Source organism: Neoarius graeffei, chromosome 1 (assembly GCF_027579695.1).
Source record: "Neoarius graeffei isolate fNeoGra1 chromosome 1, fNeoGra1.pri, whole genome shotgun sequence".
Classification (NCBI taxonomy): Eukaryota; Metazoa; Chordata; class Actinopteri; order Siluriformes; family Ariidae; genus Neoarius; species Neoarius graeffei.
Window position 1 is genome coordinate 113,712,521 of NC_083569.1, and position 18,478 is coordinate 113,730,998.

At 44.6% G+C, this 18,478-nt stretch overlaps 1 protein-coding gene across 1 annotated transcript in view; it reads left to right on the forward strand.

Annotated features, from left to right (window-relative positions):
- The window catches only part of LOC132885959 (B-cell receptor CD22-like), a 163,643-nt gene that overhangs the window by 128,068 nt on the left and 17,097 nt on the right, over positions 1 to 18,478 (forward strand). Inside the window, exons 4-8 of the mRNA XM_060920490.1 lie at positions 3,063 to 3,335; positions 3,459 to 3,794; positions 11,252 to 11,509; positions 17,126 to 17,374; positions 17,604 to 17,720. Of these exons, the coding sequence (XP_060776473.1) occupies positions 3,063 to 3,335; positions 3,459 to 3,794; positions 11,252 to 11,509; positions 17,126 to 17,374; positions 17,604 to 17,720 (1,233 nt within the window). The remainder of the gene's footprint in view (positions 1 to 3,062; positions 3,336 to 3,458; positions 3,795 to 11,251; positions 11,510 to 17,125; positions 17,375 to 17,603; positions 17,721 to 18,478) is intronic.

An 18,478-nucleotide genomic window follows, 5' to 3' on the forward strand; every position in this document is an offset into this window, starting at 1 on the left:
AACAATGATTTGTAAATAATTTTGACCTGCATTACACTCAAAACCAAACAACAGCACATTTGAGTTTTTCACTCATTAATATTATTTTTCATTTATTTATTTATTTATTTTTCAAAGTAAACACTTATTTCAATTTTGATTCTTGCAACACATGTCCAAAAATTTGGGACAGTAAAGCATTTACCACTTTGTAATGTTGCCATTCTTTCTCTCAACACTTAAAAGATGTTTAAGGACTGAAGACTCCAAGTGATGAAGCGTTTCAGGTGTTATTTTGTCCCGTTTTTCCTGCAAACAGGTCTTAACAGTATGGGGTCGTCACTGGCATATTTTCCATTTCTAAATTCTCCACACATTCTCTACTGGGGACAGAGGAGACACGCCCTCTTCTTCCACAGTCACGCCTTTGTAATGTGAGCAGAATGTGGTTTTGCATTGTCTTGTTGAAATCTCCCTGGAAAAGATTTTTTCTTGAAAGCAGCAGATGTTGCTCCAAAATCTCAGTGTACTTTTCAGCATTAATGCTCCATCACAGAAGTGTAAGTTACCTTTGCCAAGGGCATGGACACAACCCCATACCATGACACACCCTGGCTTTTGGACTTGTTCCTGGTAACAATCTGGATGGTCCAGAGCACACAGTCTCCATTTCTTCCAAAAAAGACCTGGAACACTGATTCATCTGACCACAATACATGTTTCCACTGTGTGATGAAACATCCCAGAAACATCCCAGACACCTCCGAGCCCAGAGAAGTCAACGGCTCTTCTGGACACAGTTAACATAAGGCTTCCTTTTTGCACAGTGAAATTTTAACTGGTATTTGTGATTGCAACTCTGTATTGTAGCTTTACAAAGGTTTGCCAAAGTAATCCTGAGCCCATGTGGTTCTATCAGCGACAGATGAATGGCAGTTCTTGATGCAATGCTGTCTGAGGGATCGGAGATCGCGGGTGTTCAGATTAGGCTTGAGCTCTTACCCTTTACGCACCAAAATTCCTCCAGATTCATTGACTCATTTAATGATGTTATGCACCATAGAGGGTGAAATATCAAAATCCCTTTCTGTCTTTCTTTGAGGAACATTGTTTTGAAACATTTCAGTCATTTTCTCACGCATTTCTTGACAAACTGGAGATCCTCAGCCCTAGTCTGGCTAACGCGACTTCAAGGCTCTGTGAGCATTTGGTCTGGCAAAGATATTAAGCCCAACCGTTTCCCAAAGGCGTGGTTGACCCGCCTCCCTGAAATGCCTCAGTTTGCTACTGGTCGAAGCCAGAAAAGGCTGTGACGAAGCTTAAACCAATCACATCACTCTTTCCTCTGACGTATGTGATGCGACAGAAACTGCTTGAGTAACAGGAAGAACATAAATACCTCCAGGGCTGCTCTTTGCTCTGTTTTCAATGAGAACTTCCCGTTGAATGCTTTCAGTACAGCATCTACCGCTGTGTCAAAGGCTTGCCGCTGCTCCATGTTCATAATATTTCTAGTGAATGAAGCGCTTCCAGCATAGATTCTGTAAACAATCTATGGCTTCCGGTCGCAGTTCTACTATGCCACTGCCTTGAACACGCCTCTACCCAGGGCTGTTGGAGATGCTCAAAGTTGATTGGCTCCCGATTTTTCGGGAGCTTGGAAGAGCTGTAGATAGCTTGCCTTGCCAGACTAAGCTCGCAACAGGCCCTCGTGTTGCGTCACACTTAGGATGGGCGGGCCCAGGCTACCTCAGCCCATTTTTGCTCCTCAAATACTCTGCCTAATCTAGGTTTGTCCCAAATCATGATTACAATCACCTGTTGACATCACCTGTTTCAAATCACATCATTATTGAAATGTTTTACCTCATTACTCGCCCTAAATTGCCTCATTCCAACTTTTTTGGGAATGTGTTGCAGGCCTGAAACACAGGAATGGATGTATATTAACAAATTTAATGAAGTTGATGGGCGGCACGGTGGTGTAGTGGTTAGCGCTGTTGCCTCACAGCAAGAAGGTCCGGGTTCGAGCCCTGTGGCCGGCGAGGGCCTTTCTGTGTGGAGTTTGCATGTTCTCCCCGTGTCTGCGTGGGTTTCCTCCGGGTGCTCCGGTTTCCCCCATAGTCCAAAGACATGCAGGTTAGGTTAACTGGTGACTCTAAATTGACCGTACAGTAGGTGTGAATGTGAGTGTGAATGGTTGTCTGTGTCTATGTGTCAGCCCTGTGATGACCTGGCGACTTGTCCAGGGTGTACCCCGCCTTTCTCCCGTAGTCAGCTGGGATAGGCTCCAGCTTGCCTGCGACCCTGTAGAACAGGATAAAGCGGCTAGAGATAATGAGATGAGAGAGCAATTTTCATAAACTATGATAGAAAAGATAATGAGAGTTAAACACAAATTCACTGAAATGAAAACATGGGTTTAATGTGTTTTTAAATAAAAATAGTACACCTGTACCTGGTTGAAGATGTAATCTGAATCAGAATATTTCATTTCAACTTTTGCAAATTCTTCCAAATTATTGTTATTTAGTTGTAAATATCACTTAAACTTGGATGTGTAGTTTCACTCATCTAACATCTTGGTGTAATTATGAATTATTTATAACATTTCCTGACTGTGTATTTGGTCTTTTGTAGTTACTCTGTGACTCTGTAACCAGAGCTTTGTAAAATAAAGTGTTTCTGTAAGAAACCATAACTGCTGACAAATCACTTTCATCACATTCACACAAAATGGAACTGCTCACATCATAATCACCACTTATTGCTGATATAGCTGTTTTTCACAGCCCTGTTCTGCTTCCTTTTACCAGTGACAGAAACACGAGTGTGTAAGAATGAATCGTAATTTATATGGTTCATAAATACGACAGCCGACATTATCCAGTTCAGTTTGGAAACAGATGATACCTGTTCATAAATACATTGAAAAATTTAGATTTTTTTTTTTTTAGTTGATCCAAAATATTTCTTTGTAAATTGGATGATAAACATAATTTCCACTGTTCTGAAATAATCTTTATATATGAATGATGATGAATTAATAATGATAGCTTTGATATTTTATCATTTTTCTACAGTGAGACCTAAACCAGTGGCATCCGTGAATCCTGATAAACAGGTGTTCAGTGGAGACGCCGTCACTCTTAGATGTGACATACAGGATGAAAGTGTCTCTAGCTGGCAGTACAGCTGGTATAAAGTTCCTTCACACAGTGGTGTCAGTAGTGAACAGGTGTACACAATCAGTGGTGTTAAAGTGGCCCACACAGGTAACTACACCTGTAGAGGAGCAGAGAGAGGAGGCTCACGCTCATCACACTTCAGTGATGCTGTTGCACTGACTGTATCCGGTGAGTGTGGAAGGTGATTTTTTTTTTTGAAAATGCACAGTTAGACATACATGAAACACTTCTTACTGTGTATTAAATAAATCTCAGAAAATAAACCCTAGTTTTGTGTTTCCTGTGCAACAGAGAGACCACGGCCAGTACTGAGTGCATCTCCACAGAGCTGGCTGACTGAAGGAGACTCCGTGACTCTAAGCTGTGAGGTTACAGGCTCCTCTACAGACTGGACATTCAGCTGGTACACAACTGTTCCCTACAGATCCGGATTAACTCAAATAACAAATAGTCGTGGCTATAACATGTCTGTGGAGCTCCTCTCAGACAGCAGCAGAGGATCTGGAGGCAAATACACTCTCAGTCCTGCTGCTCTGAAACACACAGGAGTTTATATGTGCAGAGGAGAGAGAGGAGAACCAGCCTTTCACACACCGTACAGCAATTCACAGCCTCTATGGGTCACTGGTGAGGAACATGAACAATGGGTTTGGGTTAAAGTTTCTGACTGCAAAGTTGAATTCTGGGTAAAATGTTCTATTTCTCTTGCTGTTGGAATTTTGAGATGCTTTGTTGCTGCACACACTGTGTCTCCTATGTGTAAATATTTTACCGAGATAAAATGCGTCCCGCATTTTACGATTCCGGAGGTCGCTGAAGCAAGTGAGCAACAATATCACATGACCACTGTGGGGCGTGTTGGACCTACTTTGAACCAAAACAAGTCAGTGTGGGCAAACATGGCGGACTTGTCTCTCCTGCCAGCTAAAATCCAGTGTAAATGAAAAGGAAAGCCTGCCTAGTGAGTGTAACTGCAAGATAGAGCAAGGTTAGATGATGTCATTTTTCTGGACAGATAACTAAATCATTCTAGCTAGCGTTTAGCTATCTTAGCCTTAGAACCCATGAGCTCGACTCCACAGTAGCGTGTATGGAGCTATATACCTAATGTTTTGATAGAAACAATAACACAAAAGCAGTAACAGAGAAAATATATATTTGTCTTTTTTTTCACGGATCTTTTCGTGAAGGTCAACCACAAATTGCATTCCTGTGACTCAAAACTCTCCGAAGTCGATGCAGAGTCACAGTGGTTTCTGCGCATCATCATCCTGGTGTGACACAGTTCCATAGTTATGCTAATTAGTTAAAGCTCCCCACATTCGGCTGTTTCCTGTTTCTGTAGGGCCGTATTGTTTACCTCAAGAGGGAGGAAAATGGTCCCATAACAGAGAAAAGTGACCCTTGGGACATCAAAATGATCACATCTTGTCAGCCTGATCTTGTTCTTGTGAGATGTAGGAAAATGCTATGCATGGAAAAAAACTGAACATTTCAGATCACTTTGCAGTCAGCACCGTTAAATAGAGTACATGATGGTGGTGTGAATGTCAGTTGAGATTAATTCAACATTTATTAATAAGTATAAGGCAGTTAAAGAGCCCTTCACTTCTCGGCCTTTTGGCTGTATTAATAAACAAATACTGTATTCGTATTTGTTCTTATCAGTTTAATATCTGATATGTTCTTTAAATGAGCAAGTTTTTGGGCGGCACGGTGGTGTCGTGTTTAGCACTGTCACCTCACAGCAAGAAGGTTCTGGGTTCGAGCCCCATGGCCGATGGGGGGGCCTTTCTGTGTGGAGTTTGCATGTTCTCCCCGTGTCTGCATGGGTTTCCTCCGGATGCTCCGGTTGCCCCACAGTTCAAAGACATGCAGTTAGGTTAACATGGGGCAGCCTTGGGCTGAAGTGCCCCTGAGCAAGGTACCTAACCCAACCCCTAGCTGCTCCCCGGGTGCTGTAGTATGGCTGCCCACTGCTCTGGGTGTGTGCGCATGTGTTCACTGCTTCAGATGGGTTAAATGCAGAGGATGAATTTCACTGTGCTTGAGTGTGCACGTGGCAAATCAAGGCTTCTTCCTCTTCTTCTGAATGCTGGTTGAGTTTGGTGACAAAAGCCATGTGCTATCTTTTTGTTCCATCTCTGCTCCTCATTTTGTCATTCGTTTATTTTCCTTAATATAAAGAGGACGAAGGAGATGATTGAGGATCTATGGGCTGGAGGGTTTTATTATAAAATCCAGAAAGCCAGAGCAGGTCAACACTAGAGATGTAACTGAATATGAATATATTATTAAGAATGAACAGGGGTGGGTTTCCCGAAAGCCTCTTTAGGCCAAGAGAGTCTTAAATTGCTTCGTAAGAGCCATCGTCAAGCTCATGTGGTTTTCCTGAACAACATCGTTGCCTAAGTAGTCCTTTAGTTGTTAGAAATTTATGAGAGACCCAGACCACTTGTTCAAAACAAACAGCGACTCGCTCACAGCCGAATATACAGACTGCGCATGCACTGTAGAGGGACGCTCACAGTCAACGGGGGAAACTGGTGTTGAATCTGCTGCCCGTGTTAAATTATCTCATCTCATTATCTCTAGCCGCTTTATGCTGTTCTACAGGGTCGCAGGCAAGCTGGAGCCTATCCCAGCTGACCATAGGCGAAAGGCGGGGTACACCCTGGACAAGTCGCCAGGTCATCACAGGGCTGACACATAGACACAGACAACCATTCACACTCACATTCACACCTACGGTCAATTTAGAGTCACCAGTTAACCTAACCTGCATGTCTTTGGACTGTGGGGGAAACCGGAGCACTCGGAGGAAACCCACGCAGACATGGGGAGAACATGCAAACTCCACACAGAAAGGCCCTCGCCAGCCACAGGGATTGAACCCGGACCCTCTTGCTGTGAGGCGACAGTGCTAATCACTACACCACCGTGCCGCCCATATGGATATTGTCATGTCACATTGATATCGCCACATTTTAATCAAATTTAACTCCATTAGGCAAGTGATTCACTAATTTAGTGTCATAAATGAGACACATTTCTGCACATCTAACATTGTGTGTGTGTGTGTGTGGGTGTGCGCGCGAGAGAGAGAGAGGTTTTGACCTGTGTGTAGTGTGTCCCAAAGGAGGTTGAATTGACCTTTTTTATATATGAGAGAGAGAGAGAGATCTGTGGCGGCTGGTAGTCTTTCAAACAGGGGAGGCTGGTCGGTTATGATATTTCCATGTTTTAAAAGAAAAAAATGCATTAATTTTGCCCATACTCTTGCCTCTGATCTAGCTGATTGTTGGCAGGGTCACAAACTGTGAAATAACAGGTTCTTTTGGCCCATTAGCCTACTGTCCAATATACATGATGGTGGTGTTGGGGGGGTATATTTTAACATTTTATATTTTAAAATTGTGGCATGTTGTTTAAAAATTGATCATTATTGAAAGCAGCTCTTTGTCAGGAACCTCAGCAGTAACAGCAGAGTGTTCTGGAATAGGCACAAGCACTGACCTTGGGGAGCCAAACATTTCATTCAATGACACTTTCCCTATATTTTACTTATTTTGACTGAGAAATGTTTTCTTGACAATTTTGATAACCCTTCACTTTTAATCCAGGTCTGTAGTGTGAAATGTTCTCGGCTGTGTTTTTGTTTAAAAATGTTTTCCAAATTGTAGCTGTGTTTAATTCATATCCAGAGAAATATATCTTCCAATATAATATACTCAGCATAAACATTTTAAATAGATTCTATATTTTTGGTCCATCCATGACATATTACTAAAGTAGCCTATTTACTGTTGTTGATGTAGGTCACTTGCTGTTAGCCAATTCACTTTCTCGTACCAGGAGAGCTGAAAGAAACGAGTATTATTCCCTACCTTTTTCACCAAGTCAATTTGAGGCGTTGGTCTACCCTGCTCTTTAATTTTTTCCTCGAAAGGAAGACTGGCAAATGGCTTCGCCAAAATTAAATCAGCAATGCTTGGCATCCGTGCGCAGCTTTCTTGCTAGCTGACTAGCCCCCTCAAGTTCAAGTTCAGTCACTCAAAAAACGAAATTTCTGGAACTAAGATAGCAAACTTGACAACACTATATTTACACTTTATTTACAATGAAAATATATACAAACTAAAAAAGCTGGTAGAAACCGTATGTAATGAATGAAATCGAAATGTAAGCTGATCTCTTACAATACAGCACACCACTTGCGAATCCGCATGGGACTGACCTGAAATTCACCGCTGCCTGTCTATATTTGAAACGAGCTGTCAAAGAAAATATCCGGCCGCTTTCACCGATCACCAGTCTCCTCGCGGAAAGCTTTGCCATGTCCCTCCCACTGTGAGGCCGGGAGTCCATGGGCAGGCGTTTTCGCAGTATTTGTCCAATAATTGTCTTGCATTTTGAGATTGAAAAGCGCATAGTTCCCAGTTATTGAGGGAATTGTGAAACCACTCACCCACATCTGCAATCAGGTACATTTCCAGACAAAATGAAAATTGCAAAAGTGATACCATTGTTTAAAACCGGAGATAGACACCATTTCACAAACTACAGGCCTGTTTCTTTACTCCCCCAATTCTTCAAAATACTCGAAAAACTTTTTTTCAGATAGACGGGACAAATTCGTTGAAAAACACAACCTCCTTACAGACAGTCAATATGGATTCAGAACGGACAGATCAACATCGATGGCACTAATGGAACTAATAGAGGAAATCACAAAATATATAGACAATAAAAAAATAGCAATTGGAGTATTTGTGGACCTAAAAAAAAGCATTTGATACCATTGATCATAGTATATTATTAAGTAAACTAGAAAAGTGTGGTGTTAGGGGAGTTGGGTGGAGCTGGCTGTCGAGCTATCTAAGAAACAGGCAACAGTTTGTGCAGATAGGTGACCATAAATCTGATTTCATGAACATTACATGCGGGGTACCACAGGGGTCAATATTAGGTCCGAAATTATTCATATTATATATCAATGACATATGTAGAATTTCGCAAGTACTGAAATTTGTTTTGTTTGCAGATGACACTAATATTTTTTGTTCCGGTGAGAATTTGCAGCAGACTATGGAGACAATCACAACTGAAATAAATAAACTAAAACTATGGTTTGACAAAAATAAATTATCATTAAATCTAAGCAAAACAAAGATCATGTTGTTTGGGAGACACAAAATAGATTGGAATGTAGAACTGATAATAGACAATACTAAGATAGAAATGGTACAGGAAATTAAATTTCTTGGTGTGATTTTGGATCATAAAGTCTGCTGGAAACCTCATGTAGGATACATACGAGCAAAACTGGCAAAGTGCTCGGCAATACTGTGGAAAACAAAGCATTCTTGATTGTAAATCTTTGCATACTCTATATTACTCGTTATTTTTGCCATATCTGACTTACTGTGTCGAAGTCTGGGGAAACACCTACAAAACCACTCTACAGCCGATATGTACAATACAGAAAAGAGCAATAAGGACAATAAACAAAACAGGATACAGAGATCACACAAACCCACTATTCATAAAATCACACATGTTGAAATTTATGGATCTGGTCAAATTCAGAACAGCACAAATAATGTACAAAGCGAGAAATAATCTAATGCCAAAAAATATACAAGGAATGTTTAGTGAGAGAGAGGGGGGATATAATCTAAGGGGAGACCTACATTTTAAAAAACCAAAGGTTCGAACAAATATGAAAAGCATGTGCGTATCGAGCTGTGGGGTGACTTTATGGAACAGACTGGAGACAGAAATAAAACAAAGTGCAAATATAAATCTGTTTAAAAAAAGGTACAAAAAATATTTTTAAACAAGTATATAGAAGAGGAAGTAGGTTAACAGAGGATGATGAGGGATAAATAGAATAGGGTTGATTGTTATATTAGAACTTAGTATATGGTATATATTTATTTATGGGGATAGTTTATATCTTCATAGTTACAGGGATAGGCATGTAGTAGATATTTATTTTTGTAATTATATATTTATATAGATATTTATGAAGTGTATATATGGTATATAGTGTGTGAATATATATATAATTACTATATATATAAATATAGATATTTATGAAGTGTATATATGGTATGTAGTATATTTATTTTTGTAACTATATATTTATATAGATATTCATGAAGTGTGTATATATGGTATATATTTTTATAGGTGTATTAATGTAGTTTGGATTTTGGGGTAGTTAAAACGGCGTGGGAAATTAAAGTATTGTACTTCTTCCCACTCCTTTTTCGAACAATGTGTGGTGTATTGTAATGTCTTAGCTCTTTGTTATTTTATTTATTTTTTTGTCACTTTCTCGTTGTCTTTCTTTTGTATGTACAAATAGTTACATTTTTTTTTTTTTATACATGTTCGAAATAAATAAATTCATTCATTCAAGTCCACTGAGGCTGGGCTGCATCGCGTTGTCACAAGGGGGAAAAACTCACGCGCACATTAGGCGAACTGGGGAAAGTTATAACGGAATGATTTCGCACTGTAGTTGGGTTGAGCACATATATTTCTATGATTCTGAATCTGAAATAGCAATATTATAAGGTCAGCTATAACATAAGCCTAGCGCAATTCATCCTACACGATGTTCATCATTTCTAGAGGAGGCTGAGCCTCCCTCGTTGTCTTAGAGCAATCGCCCATGATAGATAGATAGATGGATGAGGTCAATACAACTTCCTTAGGTACAAAGGTCAAAACTCTCTTTCTCTGTGTGGCACTTATAAGGGAGCTTATTGCCCACTCTGCACTGTGGATAACGGTTGAAATAATCCTGACTACATGATCGGGGGGTAACAGCGAGCACGGGGAACACATTTACTTCATTATTTAGCTTATTATTTGCTCATTCTTTCATGTGAACGTTTGTTCATTTAATTAAAAACACGCTTGGAATAAAAATACTGCCCAAAAACATACAATGGTTTTATTAATTAATTACCACATTATATTTGTAATGCTTTCAGATGATACTATATATTCTCTTATTTTAAACACTTTATATTTCATTAGGTTTTGGTTAAAAGCGAATGGCATGTGACCTTATTGCCTGGATTTAGCAACTACTAATGCCTTCAGCAAATGACAGTACAATTGCCTTAAGCAAATACTAATGCCTATATCAGGGACGCACATTATAAAGATGCTCTTCAGATTCCTTCTTACGAGTGAGCTCAGTAAAACCATGTACAGAGACAATGTTCGTTGCTTAAGAGTCTCTCAACTCACTCTTTAGCTCTAAAGGGCAACATTACTGGAAAACCCACCCCTGATCATGTGTTCTTAACAGATACAAAGATGTTAACAAAAGGCACAAGATTCTGGGGTTGTTTTGTTTGTTTGCTTTCAGAAAACTTTTCAGAAAGGCAGACCCATAAATACTTCAGGTTTAAACACTAATACAAACACAGATATGGATATTCAGAGGACCATACAGTTACAGATGATGCCATGATGTTAGACTGTTATTCAACACAATACAAATAGCAGAGCTGTAAAACAGGTAAGAGTCCGACACAGTAAAGTACAATATAAGACCAGAGGGAAAATCCAAAAGAGTAATCAAAAGTCAAAGGGTCTAAACACAGCAATGGCAATCACAAACTAAACATGGCTCTGAACTTTGCACTGTGTAAATGTATGTGCTGGTCGAATGTAATCTACAATGAGGAAGTGATCTGGAGGTGGTGTGTTCGAGCTCAGCTCATACTGAGATGATGGTGCCCTCTGGTGGTGAGGAGGCATTGCCCTGCTGTCCTGTGTCTTTGATCATTTGTTTTATTCCTTTGCAGCAATTGTAAGACTTTCCTGTGCTCCTCATCCCAGTTTTAATTTTGTCTCTTGGTTTTGACCTTTACCTTTTTGCAGTGTTTATGATTATGGATTATCTGGGGTTAAACTTTTCTGTGTTATGACCCATGCTATGGACTGTGGCTTTAATTACTGGATTAATAAACAGAATTCTGAACACACATGCACTTACTGTATATCCTTATTGCATATTGCACTTATTCTTATTTACATGACTCTCTTCTCTGTTTAAGGTGAATCTCCTCCAGTCTCTCTGATCATCAATCCCAACAGAACTCAACACTTTACTTCTGACTCTCTCTCACTGAGCTGTAACTCTATTGACCAGAGTCGTTCTACTGGATGGACGGTGAGACGATACACACACAGTGAGGGAGTGTTAGATTGTTCTCCATGTAAAATCAGCTCCCTCTCCACATCCTACACTGGAGTTTACTGGTGTCACTCTGAATCTGGAGAAAACAGGAATCCTGTTAACATCACAGTGCAGGGTGAGTCTTCATGTAGTGTGTTTATTATTAAAGGAAAAGAGAAATGTTTCATTACAGAATATTCAGAACTCTGAGTTTCCAACTGGGAAAAACTGTTCAAGAAGACAAAAAAACATGGAATTTTTTCTCTCAGTACATTCCCTGTAATTTCTGTAATTCTGAGTATGGATACGTTTATGCTGTTACTTTCCAGACTGAGTACGAGTCCATGCTTACAGACACCCACACTGATAATGAAATGAGTATTTTATTGAGTATTAATGAATCAGGGATGTCACAAAGCATTTTATTTCTCTCTGTTTATGTTGATTGCTGCTGTGCGCAGTGAACTCATTGTGCTTGGTTTATGATTAATATGTTCTGGTATTAAAACAGTGTTTGTAATAGAGAGTGCAAGGTGGCAACCTGAGTCATATCAGTGAGTTTGGTGATTAGAAATGTGCTGTGAATTTCACCTTCACTCACAAGTAAAGTGTAGACGGTGTGGAGCGAGGGGAAAGGAAGTGTACATGGCTCAGTGCTGTCATGTGTGACAGTTTCTCTACACACTCTCTTCACTGTTCACTCTCACAGATAACTTTGTGCTGCCATAAATAATTGCTTCTTCTGTTTGTATACAGATTATTTATACATTCAAAATCGATCAATGAGAGAAAATATTTATTTATTTTGTAAATGTGGTTTCCTGTTGTAAGAGACCCTACGTGTGGGTGGAGCACAGAGGACGGCAGGACAGAGATCAGGTTTTATCAATTGGCTTTATTGCCACACTTTTCAGTCTAACAATAATGTTCACAGACACACACAACCGGCGTCTGGTTCAGGGTTGAGCCCCTTCTGCTCTCGCTCTCCCTCCTGATATAGGGCGCAGTCACTGGGAAGACACACAAACAGGTTAATTGCTCTCAGGTGACATGATTCTGCCACTTACCTTCCCTGACTCCGCCCTCCTGTCACAGACCGGCGCTTGACCACGCCCCCGCTGCCACATACCCCCACCGCCCGACTCAGGCCGGGCGGCCGTCCGGCCTGCAGCCGACTCCCCCCCCCCTTGACGGGAGAGGAAGTCCGCCACGACCATCTGCGCCCCCGGCCTGTGGACCACCTTGAAATTAAAGGGTTGGAGCGCCAGATACCAACGGGTGTCCGCGCGTTGGCATCTTTCATGCGGTGGAGCCACTGGAGGGGCGCGTGGTCCGAACAGAGGGTGAAAGGGCGCCCCAGCAGGTAGTACCGGAGGGCGAGAACCGCCCACTTGATGGCCAGACACTCTTTCTCTATGGTGCTGTAGCGCCCCTCACGCACCGACAGCTTCCTGCTGATATACAGGACAGGGCGGTCCTCCCCCTCCACCTCCTGGGACAAAACCGCCCCCAGCCCTCTGTCCGACGCATCGGTCTGCAACATAAAAGGGAGAGAAAAGTCAGGGGAGTGTAGAAGTGGCCCCCCACACAGTGCAGCCTTTACCTCTGAGAAAGCCCGCTGGCACTGCTCCGTCCACTGGACCGGATCTGGTGCCCCCTTTTTAGTGAGATCAGTCAGCGGGCTGGTGACGTCCGAATAATTAGGTATAAACCTGCGATAATAGCCAGCCAGCCCCAGGAACTGTCTCACCCCCTTTTTGGTCTTGGGCCTCGGGCAGGCCGCAATTGCTGCCGTCTTATTAATTTGGGGACGCACCTGCCCGTTGCCCAAGTGGAAGCCCAGATACCGTACTTCCACCCGCCCAATCGCACACTTCTTTGGGTTGGCTGTGAGCCCCGCTCGCCTCAGCGACCTAAGGACGGCCCTCAGATGTTCGAGGTGCCGCTGCCAGTCATTGCTATAGATGATTATGTCATCTAAATATGCTGCCGCATATGTGGCGTGAGGGCGGAGGACTCTGTCCATCAGCCGCTGAAACGTTGCGGGGGCCCCAAACAGCCCAAACGGAAGGGTGACGAATTGGTGTAAACCAAACGGTGTGGAAAAGGCCGTTTTTTCTCGGGATAGTGTAGTCAAGGGGATCTGCCAATATCCCTTCGTCAAATCCAGTGTCGAATAAAAGCGAGCAGTGCCGAGTCGATCGAGCAACTCATCAATATGAGGCATTGGGTACGCGTCGAATTTAGACACCGCGTTGACTTTTCTATAGTCCACACAGAACCGGACCGACCCGTCGGCCTTGGGTACCAAGACCACCGGGCTGCTCCAGTCACTGTAGGACTCCTCGACGATGCCCATTTCGAGCATGGTCTGAAGTTCTTCCCGAACCACCTTTTTTTTTTGTGTTTGGGTAGCCTGTAAGGGCGGCTACGCACTACCACCCCCGGGGGCGTCTCTATGTGGTGCTCTATGAGGTTAGTGCGACCGGGCAGGGGCGAGAACACATCCGAAAACTCGGTCTGCAACTGGGCGACCTCCGTGAGTTGGGTCGGGGAGAGGTGGTCTCCACAGGGGACCGGAGAGGTACGTGATGCCAATGTCCCTTTTTGAACCTCCGGCCCCAGCTCCGCCTTCTCTGGAACTACCGACACCAACGCCACGGGGACCTCCTCGTTCCAGAGTTTAAGCAGGTTGAGGTGGTAAATCTGTAGCGCCCCACCCCTGTCCGTTCGCCTCACCTCATAGTCGACGTCCCCGACTCGCCGTGTGACCTCAAAGGGTCCTTGCCACTTGGCGATCAATTTGGAGCTCGACGTGGGCAACAGTACGAGTACCTTATCTCCCGGAGTGAACTCTCTAAGGCGCGTACCCTTGTTGTACAGGCGGGCTTGCCGTTCCTGGGCCTGCCGCAAATTCTCCTGAGTTAGGTGGGTGAGCGTGTGGAGTTTTGCGCGCAGGTCCATAACGTACTGAATTTCGTTCTTACTTTGTGAAGGTCCCTCCTCCCAATTTTCCCGCAGCACGTCCAGGATGCCGCGCGGCTTACGCCCATATAATAATTCAAACGGGGAGAACCCTGTGGAGGCTTGGGGGACCTCTCGCACTGAGAACAGCAAGGGTTCGAGCCACTTATCCCAGTTACGTGCGTCCTCATTTACGAATTTTTTAATAATATTTTTGAGGGTGCGGTTGAATCGTTCCACTAAACCATCCGTTTGTGGGTGATACACGCTGGTGCGGATCGGCTTAATCCCCAATAACCCATACAGTTCGCGCAGTGTTCGTGACATAAACGTAGTGCCTTGATCAGTCAGAATCTCTTTCGGGATTCCAACTCGGGAGATGACGCGGAAGAGTGCCTCTGCAATACTGCGTGCTGAGATATTGCGCAGAGGCACCGCTTCCGGGTATCGCGTTGCATAGTCCACCAGAACTAATATAAAGCGGTACCCTCGTGCTGACTGATCTAATGGCCCGACGAGATCCATCCCAATTCTCTCAAACGGGGTCTCGATTAACGGTAGAGGGCGCAAAGGCGCTTTTGGAATGGCCGCTGGGTTTACTAACTGGCATTCGCGGCATGCCGTACACCACCTACGGACATCGCCGCGAATCCCCGGCCAATAGAAACAGGCCATTATTCGGGCTAGTGTTTTATCCTGCCCCAAGTGTCCGGCCATGGGATTAAAGTGAGCCGCCTGGAATACCAATTCCCGGCGGCTCTTCGGAATTAAAAGCTGCGTGACGCGCTCTTTAGTTTGAGTGTCCTGCGTCACTCGATATAATCTATCCTTCATAATCGCGAAGTAGGGGAAGGACGGGGTGGCGTTCGGCTGGAGCGTTTGACCATCGATTACTCTCACTTGGTCAAACGCATGCCGCAGAGTCTCGTCTCGCGACTGCTCTAATGGGAAATCCGCGAGGGATTCCCCAATAGAGAGAGGAGGAGCCGGCGGCTCCTCACTCTGACGCGGAGATGACGTAGACAGCTCTGTGACAGCTGCTCCCGCCAAAGCGACACCGGGACCTCCCCCTGTCAAATGGCAGGACCCACTCTCGACTAGGCGTGTCATTAAACCCCGAAATCCCGGCCAATCAGTCCCCAAAATTAGAGAGTGGGTAAGGCGAGGATTAACCGCCGCCTTTACTATAAATTTTTCCCCTCTGAAAATAATGTGGACCGACACCAAAGGGTAGCTGTGAACATCCCCGTGCACACATAACACCTTCACCCCTTGTGCTCCCCCCAATGCCTCGTTTTGAACCAGGCTTTGGCGAATTGAGGTCTGATTACAACCAGAATCCACCAACGCCTGATATGTAGCCCCTTGGATACTCACCGGTATGCGATACGCTCCGGCCCGATCGAGGGCGGCCTCTGGCGCGTCGGGGATCCGAACCACCGCGCCCACTTCCATTGCCGTGCACTGCTGTTGAAGGTGGCCCGGCTCCCCGCAGCGCCAGCAAACCGGCCCGGGCTTTCCCTCTGCACTGGTGATCTGGGGCTCACTCACCTGAGGTGGGGGAGAGACAGACACAGAAGGGAGAAACGGGAGGGCACCGCGGGTGCGGCGGGCCGGCTGGGGGGGCGCCGGCCCCCGCCTCCGCGGAGGGGGAATGGGGCGAGGACAGGACACAGGAGGAGGGGGAGAGAGAGAGAGAGAAGAGGAGAGAAGAGAAGATGCCATCTGCTGTCCTGCCGCCGGGACAGCCGCCAGATGATCCTCCGCCAGCTCGACTGCCTGATCCAGCGACGCCGGGCAGTGGCACTGGACCCACTCTGCGGTTCCGGCTGGTAAGCGGGCGTTGAACTGTTCCAGTACCACCTGGTCGACGATTCCCTCGGCGTCGCGATCGTTGGCCCTCAGCCACCGCCAGCAGGCGTCCCGGAGCTGCTGGCCGAACGCGAACGGCCGGCCGACTTCCTCCAGTCGCAGCGCACGGAAGCGCTGGCGCTGTTGCTCCGGTGTGCGCCCCACGCGCTGGAGGACGGCCCGGCGGAGGTCCGCGTAGGCCAGCCGGCGGTCGGCGGGGAGCTGTAGCGCGGCCAGCTGTGCCTCTCCCGTGAGCAGGGGGAGGAGGCGCGCCGCGCGCTGCTCCATCGGCCACCCCGAGGCTTCGGCGACCTGTTCAAACAACGTGATGAACGCCTCGGGGTCGTCCTGCGGGCCCATCTTGGTGACAATGAGGGGAGACGGGCCCGCGGCCGGAGCGCTGGTGGACCCCGCCGACGCGAGGAGATGCCGGAACGCCTCGCGATCTTCCTGATGGGCTAGCACCAGGGCTTCGAAGCGCTGCTCCTGCTCCTTTCGGAGCGTGACGAGTGCCTGGTGCTGGCTTTGCTGAGCCGTGGCGAGGGCGTGGACCAGATCGGCGAACGGGGAGGATTCAATGGGGCTGCTGGTTTGGTGCTCCACTGTCCCGGGTTTCAGCACCACTGTAAGAGACCCTACGTGTGGGTGGAGCACAGAGGACGGCAGGACAGAGATCAGGTTTTATCAATTGGCTTTATTGCCACACTTTTCAGTCTAACAATAATGTTCACAGACACACACAACCGGCGTCTGGTTCAGGGTTGAGCCCCTTCTGCTCTCGCTCTCCCTCCTGATATAGGGCGCAGTCACTGGGAAGACACACAAACAGGTTAATTGCTCTCAGGTGACGTGATTCTGCCACTTACCTTCCCTGACTCCGCCCTCCTGTCACAGACCGGCGCTTGACCACGCCCCCGCTGCCACACCTGTGTTGTAGATGGTGCTGTGATCCTGGAGAGTCCTGTCCATCCTGTGACTGAGGGACATCCTCAGACTGTACGCTGTTTATATCGAAACCCAAAGCCCTCAAACCCCCGAGCTGATTTCTATAAAGATGGATCAGTCCTCCAGACACAGACTACAGGAGAGATGATCATCCATAAGGTCTCAAAGTCAGATGAAGGTTTCTACCACTGTAAACACCCAGAGAGAGGAGAGTCACTGAAAAGCTGGGTCTCAGTCAGATGTGAGAAACCTTTTAAATATTCACTTTAATACAACTGTGACTTAATGTGTTGAACACAGTATCTTTCGATGGTGTAATCTATAGGGCTTAGTTTATCTAAGTCTGTGTACAATGTGCTGTTTCACTTGTTCACGCAGGTGTAAATTAATTAATTTTTTTACTGCAGATTGAACTAAAACATCCAAACATTTAAAAAATAAAACATCATTTTTATTTTATTCATCGTCAGGTCCATCACGTGTAGAAGCTCCATTCTCAGTGCTCATGCCGATCTGCAGTGTCGTGACGGCCTCTCCGTATCTGCTGGCGACCATCATTCTGCTGGTCAAATGTTACAGAGCTCGAGGTAAGAACTCTTTCAGTATGTTTCACATCATGATCAGACTAACTTTGAGTAATCGAGAACAACATTTTCACTTTCACAAAAGTAGAAATCATTTGACTCACTTTCATTTTAAAAGCAAAAATCCACACTTGAGTGTTAAAGCACTTGTTCTAAAATGCTCTTACAATAAGATTTAAATCTAAGTTTGATATAAAACACAGCACATCTGTTTCTGAGAGTGAATTTACATGTGACAGATACTTCAGGTGGAGTTACATTTTCACATCATTAATAAAGTACATTATGAACAAATAATAAATAGTGCAGAAGACTGTTTCATACGCAGATGGCACTTCACTTCACTGTCGTTAATAAACATTAAAACAAACAAACACCCTTTAAACTGTGTTTAAGATGAGATCAAATACAGTTTGGTTAATTTTCTGCCATAAACACCTGAAATAAACTATGAAATGAATTAAATGAATGTTTTAATGTCTTTCACAGCTCACACTGTTGAAGAGAGAATTGAGAATGCAGTCATAGAGGAGTGAGCAAAGTTTATCAGTAAAAAGAGGATGCATTTACTGTAAAACAATTTCATCATGTCTTCTTCAGGGTTTTTTGAGGATTTTAAAAGAATCCTGATTTGTCATTTTCATGTTAATTTTGAGCAGTTGGTGAAAAGCCCAGTGATACTGGAGTTAAAATAAGTGAAGCTTTGTGTGTCTGCAAAATAAAAACAAGTTAATTGACTGTTATCTGAAACATGGTGGGGA